Source organism: Motacilla alba, chromosome 4A (genome assembly GCF_015832195.1).
Source record: "Motacilla alba alba isolate MOTALB_02 chromosome 4A, Motacilla_alba_V1.0_pri, whole genome shotgun sequence".
NCBI lineage: Eukaryota > Metazoa > Chordata > Aves > Passeriformes > Motacillidae > Motacilla > Motacilla alba.
In genome coordinates this window covers 16,170,308-16,194,565 of record NC_052045.1, presented here as the reverse complement: position 1 = coordinate 16,194,565, position 24,258 = coordinate 16,170,308, and the positions used below count along the sequence as shown (strand labels likewise).

General features: G+C 41.4%; 1 protein-coding gene across 1 annotated transcript in view; it reads left to right on the top strand.

The window, feature by feature from the left end:
* Positions 1 to 24,258, top strand: part of ABCB7 (ATP binding cassette subfamily B member 7) — a 35,655-nt gene that overhangs the window by 8,287 nt on the left and 3,110 nt on the right. Inside the window, exons 4-15 of the mRNA XM_038122718.1 lie at positions 4,243 to 4,362; positions 11,620 to 11,752; positions 12,612 to 12,880; positions 14,049 to 14,137; positions 14,652 to 14,739; positions 15,378 to 15,552; positions 16,943 to 17,100; positions 17,633 to 17,796; positions 17,956 to 18,085; positions 18,578 to 18,749; positions 22,275 to 22,378; positions 23,798 to 23,905. Of these exons, the coding sequence (XP_037978646.1) occupies positions 4,243 to 4,362; positions 11,620 to 11,752; positions 12,612 to 12,880; positions 14,049 to 14,137; positions 14,652 to 14,739; positions 15,378 to 15,552; positions 16,943 to 17,100; positions 17,633 to 17,796; positions 17,956 to 18,085; positions 18,578 to 18,749; positions 22,275 to 22,378; positions 23,798 to 23,905 (1,710 nt within the window). The remainder of the gene's footprint in view (positions 1 to 4,242; positions 4,363 to 11,619; positions 11,753 to 12,611; positions 12,881 to 14,048; positions 14,138 to 14,651; positions 14,740 to 15,377; positions 15,553 to 16,942; positions 17,101 to 17,632; positions 17,797 to 17,955; positions 18,086 to 18,577; positions 18,750 to 22,274; positions 22,379 to 23,797; positions 23,906 to 24,258) is intronic.

The window sequence follows — 24,258 nt, the reverse complement described above, 5'->3', positions numbered from 1 at the left end:
TTCCATCTTCTCGTTTCCTGGGCACACGTATTTCCGATGCTTTGTGTGTTTTCAGAATCATTCTGTGTGAATGGTTATAATTTGTTCAAACTTGGGTGGAATCCTCCCTAAAATTAATGAAGACAGCAGTGATGACAAACAATTTTCAATTTCAGAATCCAGGTCTTTCAGGGCTGCTTTGCTGCTTTAACTGTTCTGAGGATGTCTCTCCCACAGCCTCAGTTGTAAAGAAATTGAAGAGTTCAATTTAGGATTTTCTTTCAAATTTTCCATCTGAGAGTTGTCCCTTCATTGAATTCAGAACTGTTTGTGCTACAGGCAGAAGTCAGGAGAGGTGTATGTTTTAAAGTGAGAGGGAATTTCATAAGCTAAGGTGTAGCCAGCTTGTTTTAGTAAACATCTGTGACCTTTTCTGCATGAGGCACAGGGGGAAACAAAATAATTGGCTGTCTCCAGCCAGTGGTACCAGTGGCTCTGCATGTAACGTTAACTTCAGACTCATTTTAAGACCCTCCTTGCAACAGGTGTAAGCTCTTTTCAGAGATTTCCTGGGCAAAACAGACTTCAAACCTAACTGAGTCTCTTTCTCTGTTTCACATATTTAAATTCCAGGGTTTTCTCTGGTCAGAAAGGAAATGGAAGGTTCTGTTTACCACAACACAAGTAACCTTAAGGGATGTTGGATGTTCCTTAACACTAAAACTCATTAGCAATATGTTATCAAAAATTTTTGATGCCAGATGATATTTTTTTAATTTGCTGGCAGTGTAAAATTCCATTGGCATTCTCCCTTCAGCCACTACTTGCAGCTATTCCTGTATAAATCAATCCCTTAACTTCTTTATTCCAATAAATGCAGCTGAAACGTGGTTAATACAGGACATGGTCAGTTAAGGTTGGTCAAATACTGGAATCATCTGCCCAGGGAGGTGGTGGAGTCACCATCCCTGGATGTGTTTAAAAAAAGCCTGGATGTGGCACTTGGTGCCATGATCTAGTTGAGGTGTTTGAACATGGGTTGGACTCGATGATCTTAAAGGTCTCTTCCAACCTAGAAATTCTGTGATTCTGTGATTAAGGCTGTTGTCTAACTGAACAAATACCAGCTGTCCAGGAGAAAGCAGCAAGGACCAGCTGTGGAAGAGGTGAAATGTGAAGAGTGGAAAAAAACAGGGTAATGTTGGGTTTGCCAGGAATTTCTCAGCAGAACTGAAGGGGGGGAAATACTCTGCTGCTCCAAGTGCAATTCCTGTATCTCATGTGTACATGCACTTGTATTCAGTGGGTAAAAATACTGGCACCCCATTCACTACATTTGTTCCCTCTAAGATTATACTTTTAGGAGAATTGCAGGTGAGATACCTGTCAGCTCTATTACACTTTTCCCTGTTCCAGATTTTTTCTGACAAACCAGGCTGTTTATTCTGACTTTGGGAGTGACATTTTAAATTGCCCCTTTTACAGCAGCTTCTGCAGGTACAGAACTGAACCCTAAGGATGAGCACAGAGTGAAGGGCACATTGCCTTCATCTCACATGTAACTACTAAAGAAACTTACACTTTTTAAAATTCCAAAATAACTTTTGCTTACAGCAGTGGCTGCTGTGCTGAGTACTGAGATGAGAACTGATCTTAGCCAGTTTTGGGGGATTTTTTGGTGCTGGTTGGGAGAGTAACCTCATGCAGGGGAAGAAACTTGTGCTGGTACAATACAAAGGATGATAGAGCTCCCTGAGGGAGCACACAGGGAGCCAGAATTGTGTCTTTCTCTCTTCATCGACAGTGACAGCTTAAATTCAAGTCAAACTACCACTTTCTTGTATCCCACTTCTGACAGCTCATCATCCTGGCACAGGCTTTATCCACCAAGTGACAGGGTCAGCCCACTGAATGCCTTGCAGTGCTCAATAACCATGGAGATGGTGAAGAAGAATTATGGCTTTCTCTTTTTTTTCCCCTCTTTAGGTATTTTAAAAGGTCCAGCACCTGGTGGGATGGGTAGAAGGGGCAGGAAGTTGGTCAATGGTCATTCTTTTGCAAATAACCTTCAGTATTGCATAGAGTGTTTTAAAACCATGCTGCATTCAAAAAGAGGAAAAGGCTTTCCTTCTTTGCTCCCTGCTGTATTAGAGTTATAATATTTTCCCTTCCAAATTCTGTAGAAACAGACCTTTAAAGAAAGTGCAAAACATTACTGCCATTTAAAAGGAGGTAAAATAAATTCATCTCTTAACCTTGTCATGTACCTCAGAGAATCAGAAAAGGGCCTGAGTCCATTGAACAGATTGCTCATTTTAATTCTTAATGTTGCCACTTGCATATTTAAACAATTTTTTAACTCATGTTTCTGTACAACAGTAACATTTATTTCATGGTAAACTTTGATGTAATATGTGTGCATTTTGCATCCTTTGATATTTCTTCTTGTTCCTTTGCAAGGCCTTTGGCAAGTGAGTGGCTGCCTCCTGACTTTTTTCTAAATGGATTTGCTTCTGTCACCGTTCAGAGCCATGAAAAAAGGAAATAGATTCCTTGTTTGCAGCCTATATATTTTGTTCCTTTTAATAGGTTTTCTGTGCAAAGTCTGCCTAGCCAATAGCAACATATAATTAGAACTGCTCTGATTGCACTTTTGTATCTTTTGTGTTAATGTATCCATTTTTTTACCTTCTTTTTAACCTGTAAGTGGTGATCAAAGATATTTTCCATGTGTTTGAACTGCTTTTTATGCATATCCTTGGCTTAAATGGAAAGATTCATGTGTATGCTGCAGCAGATATCTCCATCTTTTAAGTGGGTAGGACACAACAGAGGCGCTTTTGCTTCCTCTCTCCACTGACAAATCTTCCATAGACCCATTTTTTAAAAGTAGTTTGAAATGTGCTTATCCTGTGTAATGTTCCAATACATTTGCAGTGACATTTGGTGACAAAATGCCTTGGTTTTGCTTGAAGCTGTGACTAGAAAAACTGAGATGAATTTCCTGGTGCTTTTTAAAAGCTTACCTTTATAGGATTGGCTTCCCTGGTTGCCTCAGCAATTTTACCTTTTAACAGACCTCTCCTTTCTTGCTTATTCACCCCAGACCTTAACAGAGAATTTCTTTTCTAATTTGGTTGATCCTCAAACAGTAAGATTTATTATAATGCTCCCCCTTCCCGCTGACTTCTGTCATGAGAGTCATCTTTGAAAGGTGTGCACTAACTTTTTGTTTCCCTCCCTCCTCCCCACTACAAAATATTGCCTGGAATGGGGAGATTAGCTGCCCTTGCTGCCCTCCTTTCTCTCTTAGATAACCCTCGTGTCTTTCAAGTTAACCCCGGTGTAGCCAGCACAGAAAAATGAGTTGTTGATACTTGTGCTCAGTGTTGCTGCACATCCTCTTGTTCTCTGTTAGGAAACGTGGTTTAGGCTGCAGTTAATTTAGCTTGGGAGTTCAGTGGGATTATCAGAAGTGTCAGTGATAAACATCTGTCCATCTGGAAAATAGCCGACATTGCTGTAAAAAAATACAGCAGCCAAACCCAACAACAGAAAAATAATCCCAAAGCAAAACTTAAACCCAAATAGAAAAAGTAATGTTTTACAAGCTGTCTTGTTAAATGGATTGTGCTCTTACTTAGAGCAAAATTAGAGATTTGGAGGAGAACTTATTTTAAGAATTCACTTTAAATTGATAGCATCAGTTAAGCCAGCATGTGGCCATGTACATCTTCTGCCTTGTGAAGCCTGATTATCCAGTGTCAGGGAATGTTCTCCAAACTATTTATATTTATTGTGGACCTTTCAGGCTTCCTTCTTGCCTTAGTTATTTTGCTAATTTGTTAATTTTGTTGCATTTCTCTCCTGCTATTTTTAAAACGTCTTCCAAAGGAGAAGTAGCAAGCCCTTGAATTTTGTACAGCAATCTTGAGGAGATAAAAAAGAAGGGTCAGTTTGTTTGTTCTGGGAAGTATTTAAAGATGGGGAATTGTGGCTTTCTCTGTGCTCCAGTTGCAGCCAGCCAGACTTGCACTCTGGAGCACACGGAACATTTTAGTGGCATGTCATGGGTATAAACCTAAAAACTTCCACCTTGAAATGTTCATAGGCAGCCCTAGTCTCAGGCATTGCCGAGTGTCTGTTTCCTATCAAATCAAATACAGAAGTGATACAAATGGATAAAATTAATACTTATTTATAGTTGTTTTACTTTCCAAGTATCTTTGTAAGGCAGTGCCTTTTTTTTGTCCTTGCCCACAGCTGAAGGAGATCGATGCCAAGAAGATCATCCGGGCCATGCTGTCCTACGTGTGGCCCAAAGACCGGCCCGACCTGCGGGCCAGGGTCGCCCTTTCCCTGGGCTTCCTGGCAAGTGCCAAGGTAAGAGCATATACTTGCTGTCCTCTCACGGTTGCTGTTCATCTGTGCAAGGAATCATTTTCTATTCTAGTATTTAAGGGCTTTTACGCTTTTGAGATGTCTGGTTTTTTCACAGGAACTTATATGAGAAATGATAGCTTGCGTTTTGGAGCAGGGTATACCTGCAGGTAATACCCATGTGCATGTTTAGGGAGGTGATGATGACAACTAGAATTTTTGTTTCCCTTGATCTCATTAGTTTAGCCCAGGATTTTCCATTTCTGGTCAATTTTTTACCTCAGAAATTACAGGAAATGGGAGTTAAAGGCTGTTCTTCTCTCCTTGTCTGATGCTGTCAGACAGGATTTCTTCAAGGCTCTGTGCCCATTCTCAACCCTGAACTTGATCACTGTGGTGGTTCCTATTCACAGGTCTTGCTGTGCTGTGGAAAGGGGATTTTAGCTCCAGTCTGTTGATATTTCTCTATGAGACAACAGAGGAATTAATTGTTTTGGGGTCTCCTCTGGTGTCCTAATATGAGAAAAGCTGTATAACCTTTTGTATTAACAACCCTGCTTTCATTCAAATGATTTTTCATGTAGTCTTTGATTATGGAATGGAAGATTGCTCTTGCTTTTATTTCATTATGTGAAAGGATCTATATTCTTACCTGCAACAACATTAGTGTTTATTTGTTCTTTCAAAGAATTTGGCATGCAAAAGTTTTCTGCAGATTAAAAGGGGATATAATTCAAATTCTTTGCAAACCTTGTAGAAGTAGTTCAGAAGAGCAAATGTTAGCTTCCTTTTGCTTTAAATAAAAAAAAAAGAAATATTTGATTGCAAAATACTGGGAGGAAGTTTTGTGAATTCCTTTGAGACATACAGCTCAGCTGGGTTGCTTTTAAGTACAGCAATTTTAACCAAACATAAAGCTAATATTAGCACTCAGCACCATTGCCGTGTTATGAAAAGAGAGAAGAGACAAATTTCAGCTCTGTAGGTGTTAAAAGAGGAGTGCTTGGGAGAGAAATGTGCTCATTTCTGTGAGCTGAAGAGGAATTGCTGGTCTACAGTGCTTTCTCAAGAGGTTTTTATCTCTCAGGTACTTGTGGGTACTGTCTCCAGCAGATACTTGGGTTGTGCTGCAGTCCAGGATGTTGCTGATAATGCAGGTGATGACATGCAGAATATGGCTGGACTGTGCAATGAGCTTCCCCCCTTTTTGTGTGCCTGGGCAAAACACACAGCAATGCTTTCCACTGCATTTTAAAACTCTGGGGGAAACTGCTCAACATGCAGATGCCTTGAGGTTTTGTGATATGGCTCTACCAGGTGGATATGAAAATTATTCTAACTCACTTCCTTTTTAAAGACTTTTATTAGTAATGTTAATAATAATCTGAAGGCAATTTTTAAATGTTTCAAGTATTTTTTGCTGTTCTTCTTCCCCTTTCCCTATTCTCTAATTTGTAGTGTTTTATGAATATGATGGAGAATGTGAATCCAGCCTCTAATCCTGCATATGGCAGCACTGTACCTTGCCTTTAAGAAGTCTTATTAATGCTTCAAGCAGTTTTCTGGGGTGTTAACAAAACAAAATTGATGACCAGGATACCTTGACTCTTGCAAATAGCTCTGTATTTGGTGTAAAAAAGAGCTATTTTATTTCTACTAGGAGAGAGAGATGTTTCCCCCATCAGAAAATCATTGAACTGCTCTTTGGGGAAGTAACTGGTGTTTGGATCTCTTAAGTGTTCTCTTAAGTTTCCCACTTTGTATTTGTACAAGGCAGCCCAGAAGCCCTGATATCCAGAGCAGACTCTGAGAAGAAAAGCAGAAAACCTGTTGAGCTTTGCCCAGGTTTTAGGAGATGCTTGTTAAAGCAGAAGTGTTTTGTGAGAATGTTTTTTTGGGCAAACAAGGATTTCATTAGGAAAACACACAGCAAGCTCTCTATGGAAAATAAATATCATAACTGGCAGAGTAAATAATTTTATGGATGTCTTCTAGCTGTTCTTTGCTACCGTTCTTTGTTTTGTTCTGTCATTACAAAGCTGTGTGGGATAACTGCAAATTAAGGAGTTACCCCTCATCTTGGGAGCTGTGCTCGCTCTTCCTTTGTGGGAAGAACTTTTCTTGAATTGCTTCATACTTTACATGTACTAAGTGTGTGTGTCAGTGTGACACAAGTGATGTGCAACAGCTTATTTCAGAGCTGTAGTGAGTCTGTCGCAGCTTTGAGCCCTGAACATCTGCCGCCCTTCCAGAGCACACAAAAGGTCACTTTGTCCTGGAGAAAATGCAGTGCAAAGTGGTTTACCTGTATCTTTCCTGGACCATGTGTAATTGTGTGTGGTTTCCTCATTATCCCATTTGGGAGCCCTTTGTTCTGCTTGCTTGTGAGGTTAATTACAATGCACTCCACAGACCACACAAGCTGTTCGTTAAAGTTTTTCTGCTATATAATTGTGTCAGCACAGGAACACCAGCATGTTTTTCTCCTCACTGCAGTCCTGGCCTGATTTCTTTGTTCACTGTGGAACAAAGTGAATTCTGTGTCTGAAGGATTTACATCCTTATTGTGGATTTTGTCTAAAGGCCCCTCGTTCTGAGGGAGTTTGCATAAGAGAACTGTATGGTCCTGATGGCTGCTGCAAGTCACCTTCCCTCAAAAGAAACACTTCTGTAAACTCTCTGGCCAATTCCTTCTGAGTTTGACAAAAGATTTTCAGGTTTTATGCCTCTGAATTTACAGTGTTAGGTTTCCAGTTAAAATACAGCAGCTGTAAGGTGGCTTCAGTTTTATTCTGTGAAAACTCCAAGGAATCACAGAGGACAGGTAGGTTATGAAATTCTCAGCTATGGGGGAAAAATGTAAGGAATACACCCCCAGTTTAATTTGGTAACTTACCCACGAAACAGCTGGAGTTCATTTCTCCTTGTGCTGCTGCTTGGGAAATAATTTGTCTCTTTAAATCTTCCAGTTCAGTAAAATTCACTTTCAAAACAAAAGCCAGTTTGTGTGCAGTTACTGAAGAGCCTGCAGTTACAATCTGTCTCGACTCCTTTTGTGGGGCCCAGTTGCCTGTCATTGAACAAATTATTGTGATTTTTGGTTCCTTTTTGTCTCCACATAACTGCCAGTGGTATTGTGAGCCTTCAAAGCGAGCTGTTAGGATGGCTTTTTATGACAGGATGGAGTCTGCTCCAGGGCTAGTGAGGTCTTTTCTTCCTTGCAAGATGTGTTGTATTATTATGACACACTTTAAATTTTTACCTTAAATATTTATAGCCTATCTAGATGTATGTACACAATCTGAAGGATGCCAGAGGAAGGCAGGTGAGAGGAATACCCAGGGAAAATCTGTGTTTTCAGACACATAGCTCAGCCTGCCCACCTTCTGCATATCTGGATTTTCTTTTTCCATGTTCTCCCCCCTTTTTTTGGCTTCTCTACTGGTGATTGTATAGCAAATGCTTCCTTACTTTTCTGGTTTTTTCCCTTTTTTTCTGTGGCACAAGGAGAAAAGCGCTGAGGCTTCTGAGGAGCTGGATTAAACACATGAATATGACAAAATCACTTGTCACCTCTGTCAGCCTGCAATGGGTTTTGGCCTCCTGGTCACAGACCAGGCATGTGTTATTCATGAGCCAAAGAATTCTTTCAGACTCTCTGCATTTCTACTGACTGCTAATTCCATCAGTTTCAGGACAGGAATGGTCGGCTAAGGAGGCAGGACACAAGGCTTGAATTGCAAATTCTGCCTGCACGCACAGATAACGATATCCAGCTGATCAGTGAAGCATGTTCCTATGATCTTGGTGTTTGAGCTCTTTCTGGGGGCTCAGATGGAGTTAGATAATTGCAATAAACCTTTAGAAATTGTTAGCTTTTCGAGGAGTTTCAGGTGAAAAGTATTTAAATTGGTTTGGGTTTTTTCCCTACTGGAAAAAGTGTAGTTCAGGTAATCATTAAATTTGAAGGAGCCATGAAGGCAGATGCTTCTTCCCTCATCTGGAGCACATTTTGGAGCTTCTTTAGCAGTCTTGCCTCCACAAGGGATGGAGATTTCTGTTTGTATCTCCACAAATGGAGCTGTTGCATGTGTGTGTTTATATTGGTCCGGAGATAAATTCAGTTGTCTTCATGCCAGTGTTTCTCACTGAATTATTGGCAAGGAGCAGTTCACTGTGGACCAGTTTTATCTTGTTGGGTCTCAGCCTGTCATTAATTCATCATCTTTGTTAAACAAAAAATGCTGGGAAGAGCAAAATGAAAGATAAGGCTGTTTGCCTTAAAAGTAGTGTGGTCCCATGGGGGAGTAAAGATGATACTGCACTGTCAGCTTAAAACAGTGCAGTCATTAAAAAAATGTTTAAACTCATTTACTCATGATTCATTCTAGGGCAACCTGCTGTTAAATGTGGGCAATTGAGTTGGGATGATTTCATGGGATGCTGTATTTGCTTTCCAATAAATTCAAGCAAGGATAAGCTATTAATTCAAACCCAGAAATAGAAAATGTACAAATTCATATTGAAAGAGTCTTTTTAATGGGAATTGTTATCAAGCTTTCAGGCATTAGGCAGAGGAGGGAAGCCTGTACAGATATATTGTGTAAGACAATTGTTTTTCATGGTAGATTTTCATGGTCTACCAAGGTGTGCTTAAAGCTTTTTGTTCTGTGCCAGCAAATACAAAGAGAGAACTGTGAATTTTTGCAGAAGGATGAAATTTTGTTTCCATTACTATGAACGTGATCTCATTGACTTAACAAATTGAGTAGGAAAGGCCTGTTTCTAATAATGGCCTCTCATCTCTTGCTATAAACTTTGTAAGATTAACTTTTTTCTTTTTAAATTACTGGAAAGCAGACTGTCTTGATTGCTAATGAAATGCAATACTGTGCTGCCTTGTTCTTATTCAAGCTTTACCCTCCAGGAGTCAGAACAACTATAACCTGAGACCAGGCTTTAAATTTCATTTAAAACTCTATTGGGAAGAATTATATTGATGTAAAAGAAGACATTTCTGCAAAATTGTAGGCTGTTACCAGTTAAATTAATTGTGAGTGGAGAACAGCAGTTTAAAGAATACATCTCTTTTCTTTAAATGGACTTTAAACATATCTGTAGTTCTGTTTCAAAACTACCTGTAGTGTAGCACAGTCTAGTGAGGAATAAAATCCCTGCAGAGAGATTTGTGAGAATCTGCAGCAAATGAAGACCATCTGCATTACAATATTCTTATTTTCTCCTGAGAGGCCTCTCCAGGAAAGCCTGCACTTTGTCATGTTGGTTGTCACTGGAACACACATGGCACTAGATCCATCTTTATCAAGAACAAAATGCCACCCCAAAATGCAGCTTCAGTATCTCTGAAGGCAAAGTGGAGTTGTTTGGTTACACTGGGGAAGGGAGAGGGATTTGAGATTTCCACAATTCCCATCTGTTAGAAGGGGAGCTGTGGCTGAAGGACTCCCAGGCTGCACTGGACGAGTTCCAGAGGAATGCTTGATGTAGGAGCTGATCTTTCAGCTGTTTTCTCCTTTCAGTCATTAACAAACCAGCACTAACCTCACCCAGGTGCCCTCAGATCTCATGTATCTCCTTTCAGGAGTTACCTAAATTATGCTGTGTTGAGAATTTTGATGTGTTTTTTATAATGTATTTCATAGGGAACATGTGGGGGAAGAGGAGAAAATTAATTTCTTCCTCATTTGCATTTAAATCTTTAGCCTAAAACACTGTCTAAAAAAACTAACAGCACAGATTCAAAAAATTAATTTACATTTTATTCTTTAGATCTGTAGTTTACAAAAATATTTTCAAAACCCAATTACTCTGCTTGGTGTTTTGCCTTCCACTATTTGCCATAACTTGTAAAACTGGGAATATTGGATCCTGGGTCAGTCATTAGAACTTCTGGGAGTCTGTCTTCCCCCTTGAATTTGGACTGAACTTAAGAATGACTTTATCACTCTTTTCTCTCAAAATCTGGTTTTATCCAGTTAATCTACAGTTTTTTCCCTGGGCTTTCAGCTCTGACAGATGTCCCTAAATACAATTGAGATCTAAGTGGGTATCCAAAACATTTGGTGGAGAGAGCTGAAATATCTGTATCAATCTGGTTTCTGTTTTTTGTTTCTTCTCATGTAAAAAAATTTGTCATCTCCTCACAAGTTTTTTCCAAATACTAAAAAAAAAGCCCAACCTTAAGCAAAGTCAACTTGCTGTTAAGTATTTTAACATCTGCTGTGATTGTAAGACTCTGGGTCATAACGTACTTGTTCCACTAGAAAAGTTGTGTTCTTATTTTCAAATCTCAACAGTTAGGAGCAGTTTGAATGAAGAAACTCTATGAATTTTGTGAAGTTTGTCTGTAAATTGTCTTTTTTGGTATAAGTGAGCAATGTAACAATGGTGCATTAACAAGGAATTTTATGTTTTCTGTGAGATTTTCCATTTGTTCTTGTGCTACAGTTGTGCAAATAAAAAACTGCTGAAGTTGGTGTGTTTACATATCCATCTTTTTGGGGTTTCACATCTAGAGGGGCCACCACTGTTGACACACTGATAGGTGGTGGATGTGACTTTTTTGTTGGAAAACTCATATTTGTACAGTAATTTGTACTGTTTTATAGACTGTACAGAAAGTCTTTTGTGCTGCTGTGCCAAACCCCAGGGTTTATGCTGACACCAAGTTAATATTTGGAGTGATGTTGCAAATTGGGAAGCATTATTTAAATTTTAGGGGAGTATTAACAGAGACAAAAGAGGGGTTGGTTTATTTTCTTGGACTTCTTGGAGCTTTGGTTTAACCCATCCCAGTGACCCAGTGTTAGCAAAGTGCAGGTGAGTGGTTTCCTGTGGAACAGAGCTTCTTCACACTGAATACTGCCAGCACCACAAAGAGCAAACAGCTCAAAATGATGACACAATTTAGTGGCACTGTGTGTGCCATGCAGGGGCTGCTGCTTGATTAATTTCCTGGGCTTACCGTGCTGTCCTGAGAGCTCAGCCTCACTTCAAGGGCCTTTGCAGTGTAGTTTGTTGAGGATAGAGATCCGTATTTAAAAGGAGGCAGTGAGAGAGACAAGTAACCCTGCAGTCCCAGCAGCAAGGGTTTAACCTGGTGCTTGAAATAAAGAGCCAACTCACCTGCACTAAGTGCTTAAGGACTAAATATAACAGTTGAGCAATTTCAGAAAAAAATAGTCATGCTCCATACGTGCTTTAATGCAAATGCTCTAATTGCTGTGCTCCTGCTTTCAGGCCATGAATATATTGGTTCCCTTCATGTTCAAATATGCAGTGGACAACCTCAACCAGGTGTCTGGGAACGTGCTCAACCTCGGCGATGCCCCAAGCACTGCGGCCACCCTGGCAACTGCTGTCCTCGTGGGCTGTGAGTGCATTCCCAAATCCTGCCTGGCTGTTAAGGGTCTCTGCAGGGGAGGAGGGAGGGGCTCAGAGCTGCCCATTGCACTGCTGGGCATCACAGCTGCTTGTGTATCACAGAATCATGGAGTGGGTTGGGCTGGAAGGGACCTTAAAGGGCATCCGTGGGCAGGGACACCTCCCACTACCCCAGGCTGCTCCAAGCCCCAATTTCCAGCCTGGCCTTGGACTCTTCAGGGATCCAGGGGCAGCCCCAGCTGCTCTGGGCACCCTGTGCCAGGGCCTGCCCACCCTCCCAGGGAACAATTCCTAATTCCCAATATCCCATCCATCCCTGCCCTCTGGCAGTGGAAAGCCATTCCCTGTGTCCTGTCCCTCCATGCCTTGTCCCCAGTGCCTCTCCAGCTCTCCTGGAGCCCCTTCAGGCTCTGAAAGGGGCTCTGGGGTCTCCCTGGAGCCTTCTCCAGGTGAGCACCCCCAGCTCTGCCAGAGCCCCCAGGGCAGAGGGGATCCAGTCCTCAGAGTAACAGTTTCATAGTTACACTGTGTTGATGTCTATTCCAAATATTCTCTGACCTTGCTTCTGGTATTCCAATTAAAAAATGAAATAATGCTTATAGAAATTATTCTTGATTATAAATCCTGCCCTTTCTTATAACCAGCTAAAAAAAGAAACTGATTTAAATGTGTGCACAATGGTTTATAAATGAAAAATTGCATAAAGCTTGGGCCAATTAAGTATAAATTACCTTTGAACTAAAATTGTTGAAAATGTATAAAGAATGAGTCTAGTGTAATTTCATGCATGAAGGGAAGTTGAAAATATAATTATTTTCATTTTGTAAACTTTTTTCATCCCTTTTTAGATGGTATCTCAAGAGCTGGGGCAGCGTTATTTAATGAAGCAAGAAATGCAGTATTTGGGAAGGTAGCTCAAAATTCAATCAGGAGGATTGCCAAGAATGTTTTCCTGCACCTTCACAACCTGGACCTGGCCTTCCATCTGAGCAGGCAAACAGGAGCTCTGTCAAAAACCATCGACAGGGGCACCAGGGGCATCAGCTTTGTTCTCAGTGCTTTAGTGTTTAACCTGGGACCCACAATGTTTGAAGTGGCTCTGGTCAGTGGAATTCTGGTAAGTGTGGTTTAGTCATTGTTGGAATTGGCTCATTTAGGAATGATGCTCTTACCAAAGTCTGCTAAGTATTAATAATGATAATAATTGAATTTACAAGGTGAAAGCGACTACTTTAAAAGAGAGCAACCCATAGTTTTCAAATATCTGTTGCTTTAAATAAGTTTATTTGAAGTTGTTCTCACATTTAAAGCCTCTCTTCAGCCAGTTGCATTCATGTGGACAGTTGTTAATGTTTTTCTTCAGAATTGTTGGAAAAATGAAATCAGAAAAGTAAACTGTGCACACAAGTGTCAAATATACCCAGCTGAATAGTGAGGAAACAGAATAAAAATGTTGTGGTTCAGTGTATTCAGGATAGAGGAGGGAGTGATTATTGGCTTTTTCCTGAATACTGATCTGGACTTATCCAGAACTTAAAAGTGAAAATTGGCTTTTGGAAAACAGGCTTCTCCTGGCAAGTTTTAAGCTTGATGCCCTGAAATTTAAACTTCTACAAAATAAATTACACGTTCTGTCTTTGAAGTCAGGATCTTTGGGTGTTATTTGGATGCAAAAATCTGAATTATGATTTTGTATCTCGGTTTAAATGAAAAGCAAGAATCTTGTTCTGTTTATTGGCCTTTTTAGAAGGACTTAATCAAATTTGAATGGAACAGTGAAATGCCTGTTGGGTTCCATTTTCTAACCAGTGGAAGTTGCAGACCAGGCTGGCTGTCAGCCAACCCTCCTTAGGGCTTTTCTCTCCTGATGTGCCCTGAAGTACAGAAAATGCTTCCTAAGTTGTTTTGTAAGGCCATTTATTTCTTCTTCGACAGTCCGGCTTTCTTTCAAAATCCACTGAAAAGGCATAGAAACAAATACTTATTTGTGAAAACAGCACAAGCATCAGCAGCATTTATGTTTTATAATGTGAAAAATAACTTTGCAGTATTATGTACACTAGCTCTTGGTTATTGCCTCCAATCTTTTCATCTAAATCCTTCTTGCTGCTTTCCTTTTGAGTTTAAGCCTTTATTTAGCCTTAAGCTGTTCAGAGCAGGGATTGTGTTGGGAGGGACCATCATTTCTTGTCTTAAAATTAGAATAGCTTAGGGAGACAACAGTGAAGTTTTGAAAATGATGATGATTCTTTTTTTTTTTTTTCATTTGATTTTAAATCTGGCAGTATTACAAATGTGGTGCCGAGTTTGCTTTGGTCACTCTGGGGACACTGGGAGCCTACGCAGCGTTCACAATAGGAATCACACAGTGGAGGTAAGGCAGGCCCTGCCCTCACATGGCTCAGGGTGCTCTCGTGCCTCAGCCTCAGCTTGGGATGATGCCTTGCAGTGGCTGCCTAGAACAGAGGCTAGACAAGATTAAGAGACTGAAGTGGGTATTTATTAAAGGCCTTCAATAGGTTCAGTCAAAGCCTCCGAGGACACACCCAAGATGGATGATGATCACGAGTTTTTCAGACAATTACAAGTTTGGTCCATTTGCCTATCAGGGGTTAATCCTCCAATTCCAGCTTCAGGCAATGAAGTCGTGTTCCCCCAGTTTGCTCCCCCCCAAGTCACTTTTCCTGATACTTTTCAGGGTCTGAGGCAGTAGAGTGTCCTTGAATCTCAGGCCTAGACGAATTGTTTTGTCTGACCAAAATGTGAAGACAGTTAACTAACACTCTAGATGGAGTTTAGAGTTATACACTGATGCAGTACAGGATTTGAAAAATATAAAAGCTAAAATCCTAAAGCATCATTGACTGGGTCAAGCCTTCCTTTGCCAGGACAAAGTTTCGGATAGAAATGAACAAAGCTGACAACGACGCCGGTAACGCTGCCATTGACTCGCTCCTGAATTATGAGACTGTGAAGGTAAGGCCAGTCTTTACTACCAGGCTCTTTGTCTTGCTTCTGTCAGCCTTAGGGAAGTGAGTCATAAGATTCATCTTTAAAGGGCTGCATATTTGGAGCAATAGCTTATTTTTAAGCATTATTCATTTGAAGAGGAGTGCGTGGCATTGGCAGAGTAGCAGGAGGGTTGTTAGCGGGGGCTGGAAAAAAATCTCTTTGTTAATAAAGAGTGAGAAGTTTTTTTCATGGCTGAATCACCTTGACCATCAGTTTCTGCAGAGTAAACTTAGTCTGGAAGAGGAGGTTTAGGTTGGGTATTGGGGAAAGGTTCTTCACCCAGAGGATGGTGGGGCACTGAACAGGCTGCCGGGGAATGGGCATGGCCCTGAGGCTGCCAGAGCTCCAGGAGTGTTTAGGCAGCTCTGTCAGGCACAGGGTGGGATTGTTGGGGTGTCTGTGCAGGAGCTGGGCTGCATGATCCTTGTGGGTTCCTTCCAACTCAGGATATTCTGTGATTCTTTCCTTCAGTTGTGAGAACTGTTGGAGTGGAGCTGTCTGTGTGTCAGTGCACTCGGTCTGTTCACACTGGATTTTACAGCCACTTAAACAGTCCAATGTGTTTGTCACTGTCACATTTACCATTTTTGTTTCTATTGTAGTATTTCAATAATGAAAAATATGAAGCCCAACGGTATGATGAGTTCCTGAAGACCTATGAAAAAGCCTCCCTGAAGACTACCTCTACTCTAGCTCTCCTCAACTTTGGCCAGAGTGCTATATTTAGCGTGGGTTTAACAGCCATCATGGTGCTCGCCAGCCAGGGCATTATTGCAGGTAATTCACCTGTCTGTAAGCCTAAAATGAGTCTCCTTTACCTCAGTTCATCCACAACAGAGGTGTTAGTCTTAATTAACTGAGGGTTGATGTGATAGTTCATTTTGAGAATTTTTGGTTGAGAGTTTTTTGCTTAAGTTTTGTCTATACATTTCTGCTTCTTGGAGTATTATTAATTCCATTATATCTCTCTCTCAATGACTCCCTCAATCATACTGTGATTTTATCAAAAACATTATAAAAGTTTAGCAGTTAAAGAAAGATCCCAAGAAAATGTCACTTCAGGAAGTTTTTCTTGAAGGTTTTTGAAAGGCACTTCTATAGATAAAAATATTTCTGTGGACACTGTACAAAGATCCTTTCTTTTTACCCTTCTCCCTTCCCATTTTGGCAAGACTCCATATACGTATACCCCTGTGCTTTGTCTCCAGTAGTTTTGTTACCAATAATTCACTTTCCTTCCGTTAATAAGGGCACATTATTAAAAGAATTGCTTCCATCTGTTCTACACTTGTCTAATTTACTACATGAAGTAAAGCCTGCTTGATTAGGAAGACAGAGTACAAGCCTCAAATACAGAATTGGGATGAAGCTCTGTTAAAGCAAGGTGGTTTTAGAGTAAAAATAATGATGCTTTAAAGACTGTTAACATCCAGAAGTGTTTGAAGGGCAGACCTTTATACCATGTGCTCTTTCTTGCATCTGCTTTGCCCTTTTTAAAGATGCCAGGGCAGGGAAGGGTTACACTGAACAGATCAGTCAGTAGATGCAGTTTATAGCTGTTCTTAGGAAGATTTAGAATAACTTGAAGCAGGATGGTAGACATATGGCTTTAAATCATCTTTCTGGGCCTGTTTCAGCTGAACTGACCTGCCACTTACCTTTAGCTGCTGTGACATCCTGAGCTTTCCCTTGATCAGCCTGTTTGATACCGAGCTGCCCAGAGGTTCTCAGTGTGTTTTAGCAGCTCTGTGGTACATACAGTATGAAAGCTCTCTCTTGATCATGACAGAATCTATCATTTGGATTTGTCTGTAATTGTACTTAAGATTGGCTTTCCTGATTTGTGCTTCCATATATTATTTCCTTCCCTTTTAACTTCCTTAGGCCTCTCTGTGGATTTTACAGTCTGATGTTGTATGTGCTGCTTGCCTTACTGGCCACTGCTATTACATCTTTTTCAAAGGGAAATCCACATAAACATTGTTTCAGGCCCCCCTGTAAAATCTGGGAATTGATTCTGGGGTTTTGTTTGTTACTTAAACATCTGGGTTTAGAAATGGGATAAAAGAAATAAGGTTTAATGGATTTGATTCTTTCTTTTGGTGCATCCAAAAGAAAGGAAAACCCTTCAAGTCTCCTTATTCTCTCCTATCCCTTTTGTCTTAAGGCAGCCTTTCTGTTGGAGATCTGGTAATGGTGAATGGATTGCTGTTCCAGCTCTCTCTGCCCCTGAACTTCCTGGGAACAGTGTACAGAGAGACAAGACAAGCACTGATAGATATGAATACCTTGTTTACACTTCTCAGTGTAGATACCAAAATTAAAGTAAGTAGTAGCTTATTTTCCTAAAGTATCTGGGCATTTAACAGGGCTGTTAGTGGCAATACCATCATTTCACCATGTTCTCATCTTCCAGGTTTGATTTCTGTTCATGAAAGAGTTGTTGTGTGTGAGGTTGCTGTTCTGCCTCTTCTTTAAGTGCAGTTACTGCGATAAGTTGATCTTCTTTTTCTTGCAGAGAAGCAAAAATTGCTTCATGGAAGCTGTGTTTGTATTGAGATTTTTTTATTTAAGTATTCATGCCTCGTGCTTGAATTTTTATTGGTAATTAATGATGCAGAATATATTGCAAAAGAAGTTATGAGGCAGAGTGTTTACAGCAGGAATTTTTACCTCCTCTGGGGAAAAGGAGGAGCAAACCAATGTCACTTGTGCCACAAATTATGATTATTTTCCACATATCTGAGCTGGAGTGTCTGTTTGCCTTTTTCTGAGGTGGGAAAGGGGCTGTTGAGCTTGTTGAAGTGTTGGAGATAATTTCTGGGCAGCAGATAAAGTGGAACTCTTCTTTTCCTAGGACAAAGAGCTGGCTCCACCCCTGCAGATCACCCCCCAGACTGCTTCCATTGCCTTTGACAATGTGCATTTTGAATACCTGGAGGGGCAGAAAGTCCTTGATGGAGTGTCCTTTGAAGTCCCTGCAGGAAAGAAAGTGGCCATTGTAGGAGGTAGTGGGTCAGGGTGGGTAAATGGACTAAATATGCCAATCAATGCAGAATTTAGTTTCTTAAATGTGGTGCTGCTTGTGTTTTCTTTTTATCGTTTGTACATCATTCCCAATTGGAGATTGTAAATGGCAAACCAGGATGTAACATTAACTTCAATTCCTTTCAATTCCAGGAAAAGCACCATTGTAAGGCTATTATTTCGTTTCTATGAACCTCAGAAAGGAAACATTTATGTTGCTGGACAGAACATCCAAGATGTCAGTTTGGAAAGTCTGAGGAAGGCAATAGGAGTTGTGCCTCAGGTATTCCATGTTTCCTTCTCCCCAGACAGTCCATTGGAACAATAATTCTAGTCTATTTTACTAGTAATTCTCAGTATCTGGCACCATTCAGGGAAGGCCAGTCCTGATGTAGTGGTGTCGCATGGTGACTTTCAAAGGAACTAGACTTTTTTCCCCCAGGAAATATTATGTTTTTATATGCATCATCATATAGATCCAATTTCTGAAATGCGTTTAAGCCTCCCCATGAGAAGCTGCCTCCAGCTTTAAGTGATTTAGCTTTATAGTTGATTACCACCCGTAATGAGTTAGCAAAGTGGTGAAACTATGCATGACATACATATTTAGGACACAAAATATATTAATCACTTTTTTGGGAAAAGAAATATCCCCAAACACTTTTACCTTCAGGCTGCGTAAAGAAAAATACAGGCTGTTCTTTCACGGGCTGGGGACAGTTCTGAAGCTGATGTTCATAATTTCTTATTTTACATGTGCTTCCCACCAATGCAGGATGCTGTGCTCTTCCATAACACCATCTACTACAACCTGCTCTATGGCAACACGGGGGCCACAGCAGAGGAGGTGTACGCGGTGGCCAGGCTGGCAGGGATCCACGACGCCATCCTCAGGATGCCCAACGGCTACAACACCCAGGTCGGGGAGCGAGGACTCAAGCTCTCAGGTTGGCTCCCAGCTTCTTTGTATCCCTTCTGCTGCCTCAAAGTTTCATGCAGAGTTTAGTCCTCAGGTTTGCTTTTAGTTTATTTCGCTTATAACACAGAATCATTAAGGTGGGAGAAGATCTCCAAGATCAAGTCCAACCATCACCAAGTGCCACGTCCACTCGTTTTTGGAACACTTCCAGGGGTGGTGACTCCACCACTGCCCTGGGCAGCCTGATGCAATGGCCCTTCAGTGAAGAAACCTTTCCTATCATCCAACCTGAACCTCCCCTGGCCCAGCCTGAGGCCGTTCCCTCTCCTCCTGTCCCTGTTCCCTGGAAGCAGAGCCTGACCCCCCTGGCTGTCCTCTCCTGTCAGGAGTTGTGCAGAGCCAGAAAGTCCCACCTGAGCCTCCTTTTCTCCAGCCTGAGCCCCCTTCTCAGCTCCCTCAGCTGCTCCTCATAGGACTTATGTTCCAGACCCTTCCCCAGCTCCATTCCCTTCTCTGGACGCTCTACAGCCCCTTCATGTCCTTGTAGAGAGGAGCTCAAAATACCTACCTGTAAAGGCTGAATATTAATATGAAGGTGTGCAGTTTAAGGCAGCTGTAGTCTGCAAGATGTTCAAAGGAATGTCTTTTCAGGGGATAGTGTTAAATGAGGTTGTGAGTGAAGCTGGCGGTGCATCTAAGTAAAAATGATATTTCTCATGATCTCTTTGGGTAGTGGACTAGAATTGGGAACTTTGTGTGTGTTTTGAGCCCTGCTCATGCTGAGGGATGCAGTGGGTGCAGACAGGTGCTGCCTGTTGCAGAGACAGTTCTGAGGGGGATTTCTTTCTCTGCTGCTGCTGCAGTCAGGAGTCCTGGTGCCTTTGAAAAAGGCGGTCAGAGGGTACAGCCTGTACCCAGAACGTGAGTGCAGGAGAAAGTGTGCATGTTGCAGAAGGGGATTGTGCAGAGACCTAAACGAGAAAGAAAGTATGTGAAGCACAGATCTAGGTGAGGGAATAGAAGGTGCTAAATAGGTACTGGCAGAACTGAAGAGAATCGTGCTAACAATGAAAGATTTGTCTTGTGCTGCCTGTCTCCCCACACTCATAATTGCTAGAAAGAGGATTTGACTGACAATAGGTTTGAAATGTCTTGGTGTTGATAGAAGAAGAGAATGGTGTCAGTTGGAGGGAATCTTCTGAAAATCATCCAAACCCATCCTCCTGCTGCGAGCAGGGGCATCTTTCACTAGACCAGGTTGCTCCATGTCTTAACCTTATGTTGAGGTTTAGATTGGATTTTATGAAAAATTTCTTCACCCAAAGGTTTGATCAGGCTTCTCGGGGCAGTGGTGGACTCCTCGTGCCTGGAGGGATTTAGCAGCTGTGTGGATGTGGCACCTGGGGACATCGGTCAGTGGTGACTGTGGTGGCTGAGGGAACAGTTGGCCTCCATGGTCTTGTGGGGCTTTTCCAACCTGCGTGATTCTGTGTCCCTTTCTGAGTCTGGAGCATTGTGTGTGGGTATGTTGGAGTTTCCTTCTGACCTCGTGACTCCTGTAACAGAGCCTTTCTGAAAATGGGTTCTGCCTTTCCTCCATCCTTCAGTTTGTGCTGCCACTGGGATGGCCATAAGCACCCACCTGCCAGTGCTTCCACAAAGGTGGTGTTAAGAAAGGTAAGGGAATTGTGTTCTTTTACTGCTTTGTTTGTATTTAAAGAAGAAAGAGTATGTAAAATACTCAGGAGAAAGACAATGGAGTTCTTTTGAGCTCTGAATAAGCATCTGCCACTGAAAGAACAGCTTCAGTTTCAACAATCAGGTGAATATTGACAAATACCCGTGGTAAACAAGCTTCAGGAATGTGTGCAGCCAGGGTACAGGAGTCTCAGGCCAGTGCTCTCAGAACTGGTGACATTGTTCAAAGCATTGGAGATAACAAATGGAAGGCTCTGAGTTCCTTCAGTGGCTCTGTAAAAAGCTACTGCTAATTGGAATCTCTAGTTCTCTCAATAGTAGATTGGCTCCCTAAATTCTTATCAGGATATGTAGTGGATTCATTTCAGAATCAGTTTGGGTTTTTTTTTTTAAGTTGGGTGAGGATTCCTCAAGTTTAAGGAGAACACAAAGTCCTGCTTTGTTCTGTTATTTTGTGGCAGGAATAGGGTGAGTAAAAGCTGCATGAATTGAAGTGATTCTCTTTAAAATCCAGGGGTTTATGTGCACAATGGAAAAACAAGATTTTAGCTGCAATGACAGATTTGCCAATTTAAGTGGTGATGTAGCATTTCGTGCAGTTCTTACTGTTCTCAAGGATTGATTCATCAAGAGTAAAGAGTGAAAAACAAGTTGTTTGGGTTGTTCCAATTAGAACCCACATCAGTGTTGTCTAATAGATGTGTAACAGGCAGAGCTGCAACAGCCCCAAATCCCTGACTCTGGGAATGGAACAGTTACTGTGCTGCTGCCCTGAGTGGGAATGGGGAACGACATTCCCTGCAAATATGGGGGATCTGGTTGCTGAAATATGGCTCTCAAACACGGATATTGTCAAGCTGTGAGTTTTGAAGATGCTGTACAGGGGGGAGGGAGAGCACACTCAAACAGACTAAGTAAATCATACACTTCTAATTGCTCCTGAGTTCTGCCAAAGACAGTTTAAAATGTGAACTGCAGCATTACCACCAGCCTTTTAAATGGTTTATGAAAGCATGTTCTCTCCTGGTAGGAATGGAACATTAACAAGAATATAATGGTATTAAATGGAATGTTTTGAAGTCTTGCATAAAACAAAGGAGGACAAGTGCACAAATGTGACGTGTTTGCGTCGCGTACCAAATGTTTAGCAGATTTTAAGTTCTCAAATGCACCTGTTTTCCTGTCTGTAAAAGTTGCCCTGAGTTATTCTTGAGTAGTTGTTGGCTGTAAGAATTGTTTAAGAAGGAAACTAGTCTGAAACTGGGTTATATCAGAAACCACCAGGCTGTAGATTGCAGGCTGATGGTGGTTTTCAGTACAATATTAACTGTTCTTGAGTGAAATTTGCCATTATGGGGTGGGAAGTTGGATGAATGTCAAGGAGAGCCCTGAAAGACACAGTGTGTGAGCAAGATGCCTGAAATCCAATACAGCAGGTATTGGACAGAGCAGTGGTGAGAGAAAACTGGATTTGTGTGTGCAGAGTTACTGGATAGAGCAGAGCTTAGGCCGGGTGAATGGGCTCCTACTCCCAGGTGTACAGAGTGAGTAACTGTACAGCATTGTTTCTCACCTGTGTCAGACTCTTGCCTTGGAGCAGATACCAAATAGTTCTCTGTCCTTTTCCAAAAGGATGAGCAATCTTGAATCACTAAATTTACCAGGGAGCAGGAACTTGTGTGCTGTCTTATGTAACATGTCAGACATTTGTCAGCAGTGACTCTGATGTCTATTAAAAAAAGGAGAAAAAACCCAACAACCAACCCTCCAAAATCATGTCTGCTGTTGAATTTAGACTGTCACAATTGTAACTTAATCTTTTTTCTTTTTTTTTTCCTCTTTCCCCCTCATTCAGGAGGAGAAAAGCAAAGAGTTGCAATTGCTAGAGCAATGTTAAAGGAGCCACTTATTTTTCTCTATGATGAAGCCACATCATCTTTAGATTCAATTACAGAAGAGGTAAATTTTGATTAAAAATTCTAGAATTTAGGTGATACAATGATGTTTGATTCTGATGCTTTTCCTTGCTCTTTTCCTCTGAGAATTCTGTTCTTTTTCAAGTGTTTTCTCAGTATTGTTAAGAGATGCTGTGTTGAAGCTGTTGTCCTAAAGCATGGAGCAGAGATGCTCAGTCCATCTACCTGGAGATAGTGAGGGGTATCAGCTGTCTCTGGGATATTTTCTGTTTCCACTCTGGAAGTCTCATTCACCTTGACACATTCATCCCTTGAAGCTGGTGCAGGTGGCCCTGAAAAAAGCCTTCTCAATAGTTGAGGCACAATGCAGGACAAACCCCCCCTGGTCTGTTGTGCAGCAGATGCAGGTGATGTAGGTGTGACCTGCAGTGCTGGTGTTCATTTGTGTTCATTCCACGGGAAGGGGTGACATGAATGTGGTGACACTGTGACAGGAGCTGCATTAGCCTTCATAACATCTTGGTTTAAGCACAAAACTCTCAGCACCAGCAGTAATTTCCCAAAGTAATGTCATTAAAAATGAGCTAAGCTATGGCTCTGTTCACTTCTGCAGATTGAGTGAATTTATTGACCTGTAATCACTAAATTACTTTCATTTTCCAGATGCAAAGAATCCAGAGGATGAGCTGTACATCTGTATAGCACAGCTCTGAAATGTAGCACAGCTTCCAGAAATGTCCACATCACACTGAGTTCTCAGATTTTTCCTCTCTTGTTTTGCTGTAGCTGTGCAAGAGTCATGAGCAAAGCAGAAAGTTTCAGAGTAGAAATGCACTTGGAAGACAGCAAATGAAAATGAGGTTTTTCCACAAGAGTATGCCTGGGAATGGAAATGTTATCTGACAAAAATTTTCAGTGCTCCTTGCAGAGGGATGTGGTTTGGAAGGTGGCATAGAGCTCACAAAGGAAACACTGGCTAGATAGGATAGATAATTCCCAGAATTGCTCTGCCTTTGTTCCACATTAGCATAATACTGAGAGAGATTTTTTCTTTAACAATCATGGGAAAGCATTAATATTACAACCACGAGGAGTTCTTATTTTCAGATGCTCTTACTGCTGTTTGCTGCTTGTGTAGCATGGCTCCATGGGGAAGTTTTTCCTGAAATGAAGTGACACTTCTCTTCCTTTGTCCCTGGGGATAGCTGTGTTTTTCTGTGAATACAAGTTTTGGTTTTTTTTTTCAGTTTGAGGCTTTAGCAAAACCACAGATATTTCATGTTTGGGACTCTTCTGTTTCTCCTGTACGTACTCGTGGCTGTTTGTTATTGGGAAACTGTAGCAGTACCAGAGATGATTTTCAAAACTTATTTACAGTAATTTGCATATTTCCAGCAGCATTTTATTTCCCCTCATCTCACTCAGGAGTGTGTAAGAGTTTGTGTCTATTGCAATCTTGCAGAACATTCTCAAAGCCATGAGGGACATGGTGAAGCACCGGACGTCGATTTTCATTGCCCACAGGTTGTCCACGGTGGTGGATGCAGATGAGATCATCGTGCTGGATCAGGTGAGGGCTCACCTGGTGCTGTGGGATATTCACATCATGTCAGGGTTTGGTTTAGGGCCTCTGTGTGTCCAGTTTGAATTGTTACACTCCCACCAAGCTGCTGGAAGTTTTTTCTTTGGAAGTGAACCATGTTTGAAAATTCTGGCCCAAGCCTGGCGCTTGTGACTGTCTTTTATGTTGTTATTTTTATGCCTTACTGTTGCATGTTTTTAATCTAATTTTTTGCATGCTTCTGTCATTTGAAGTTTCCTAATGTGTTCCCCCAGTTTATGCTTCATTCTCATTGCTCGGTGCCTGTTTTTCACATACGTCCATTTTTCCTCTCAGTGGAAAGAGAGAGGACAGTGTGTTCC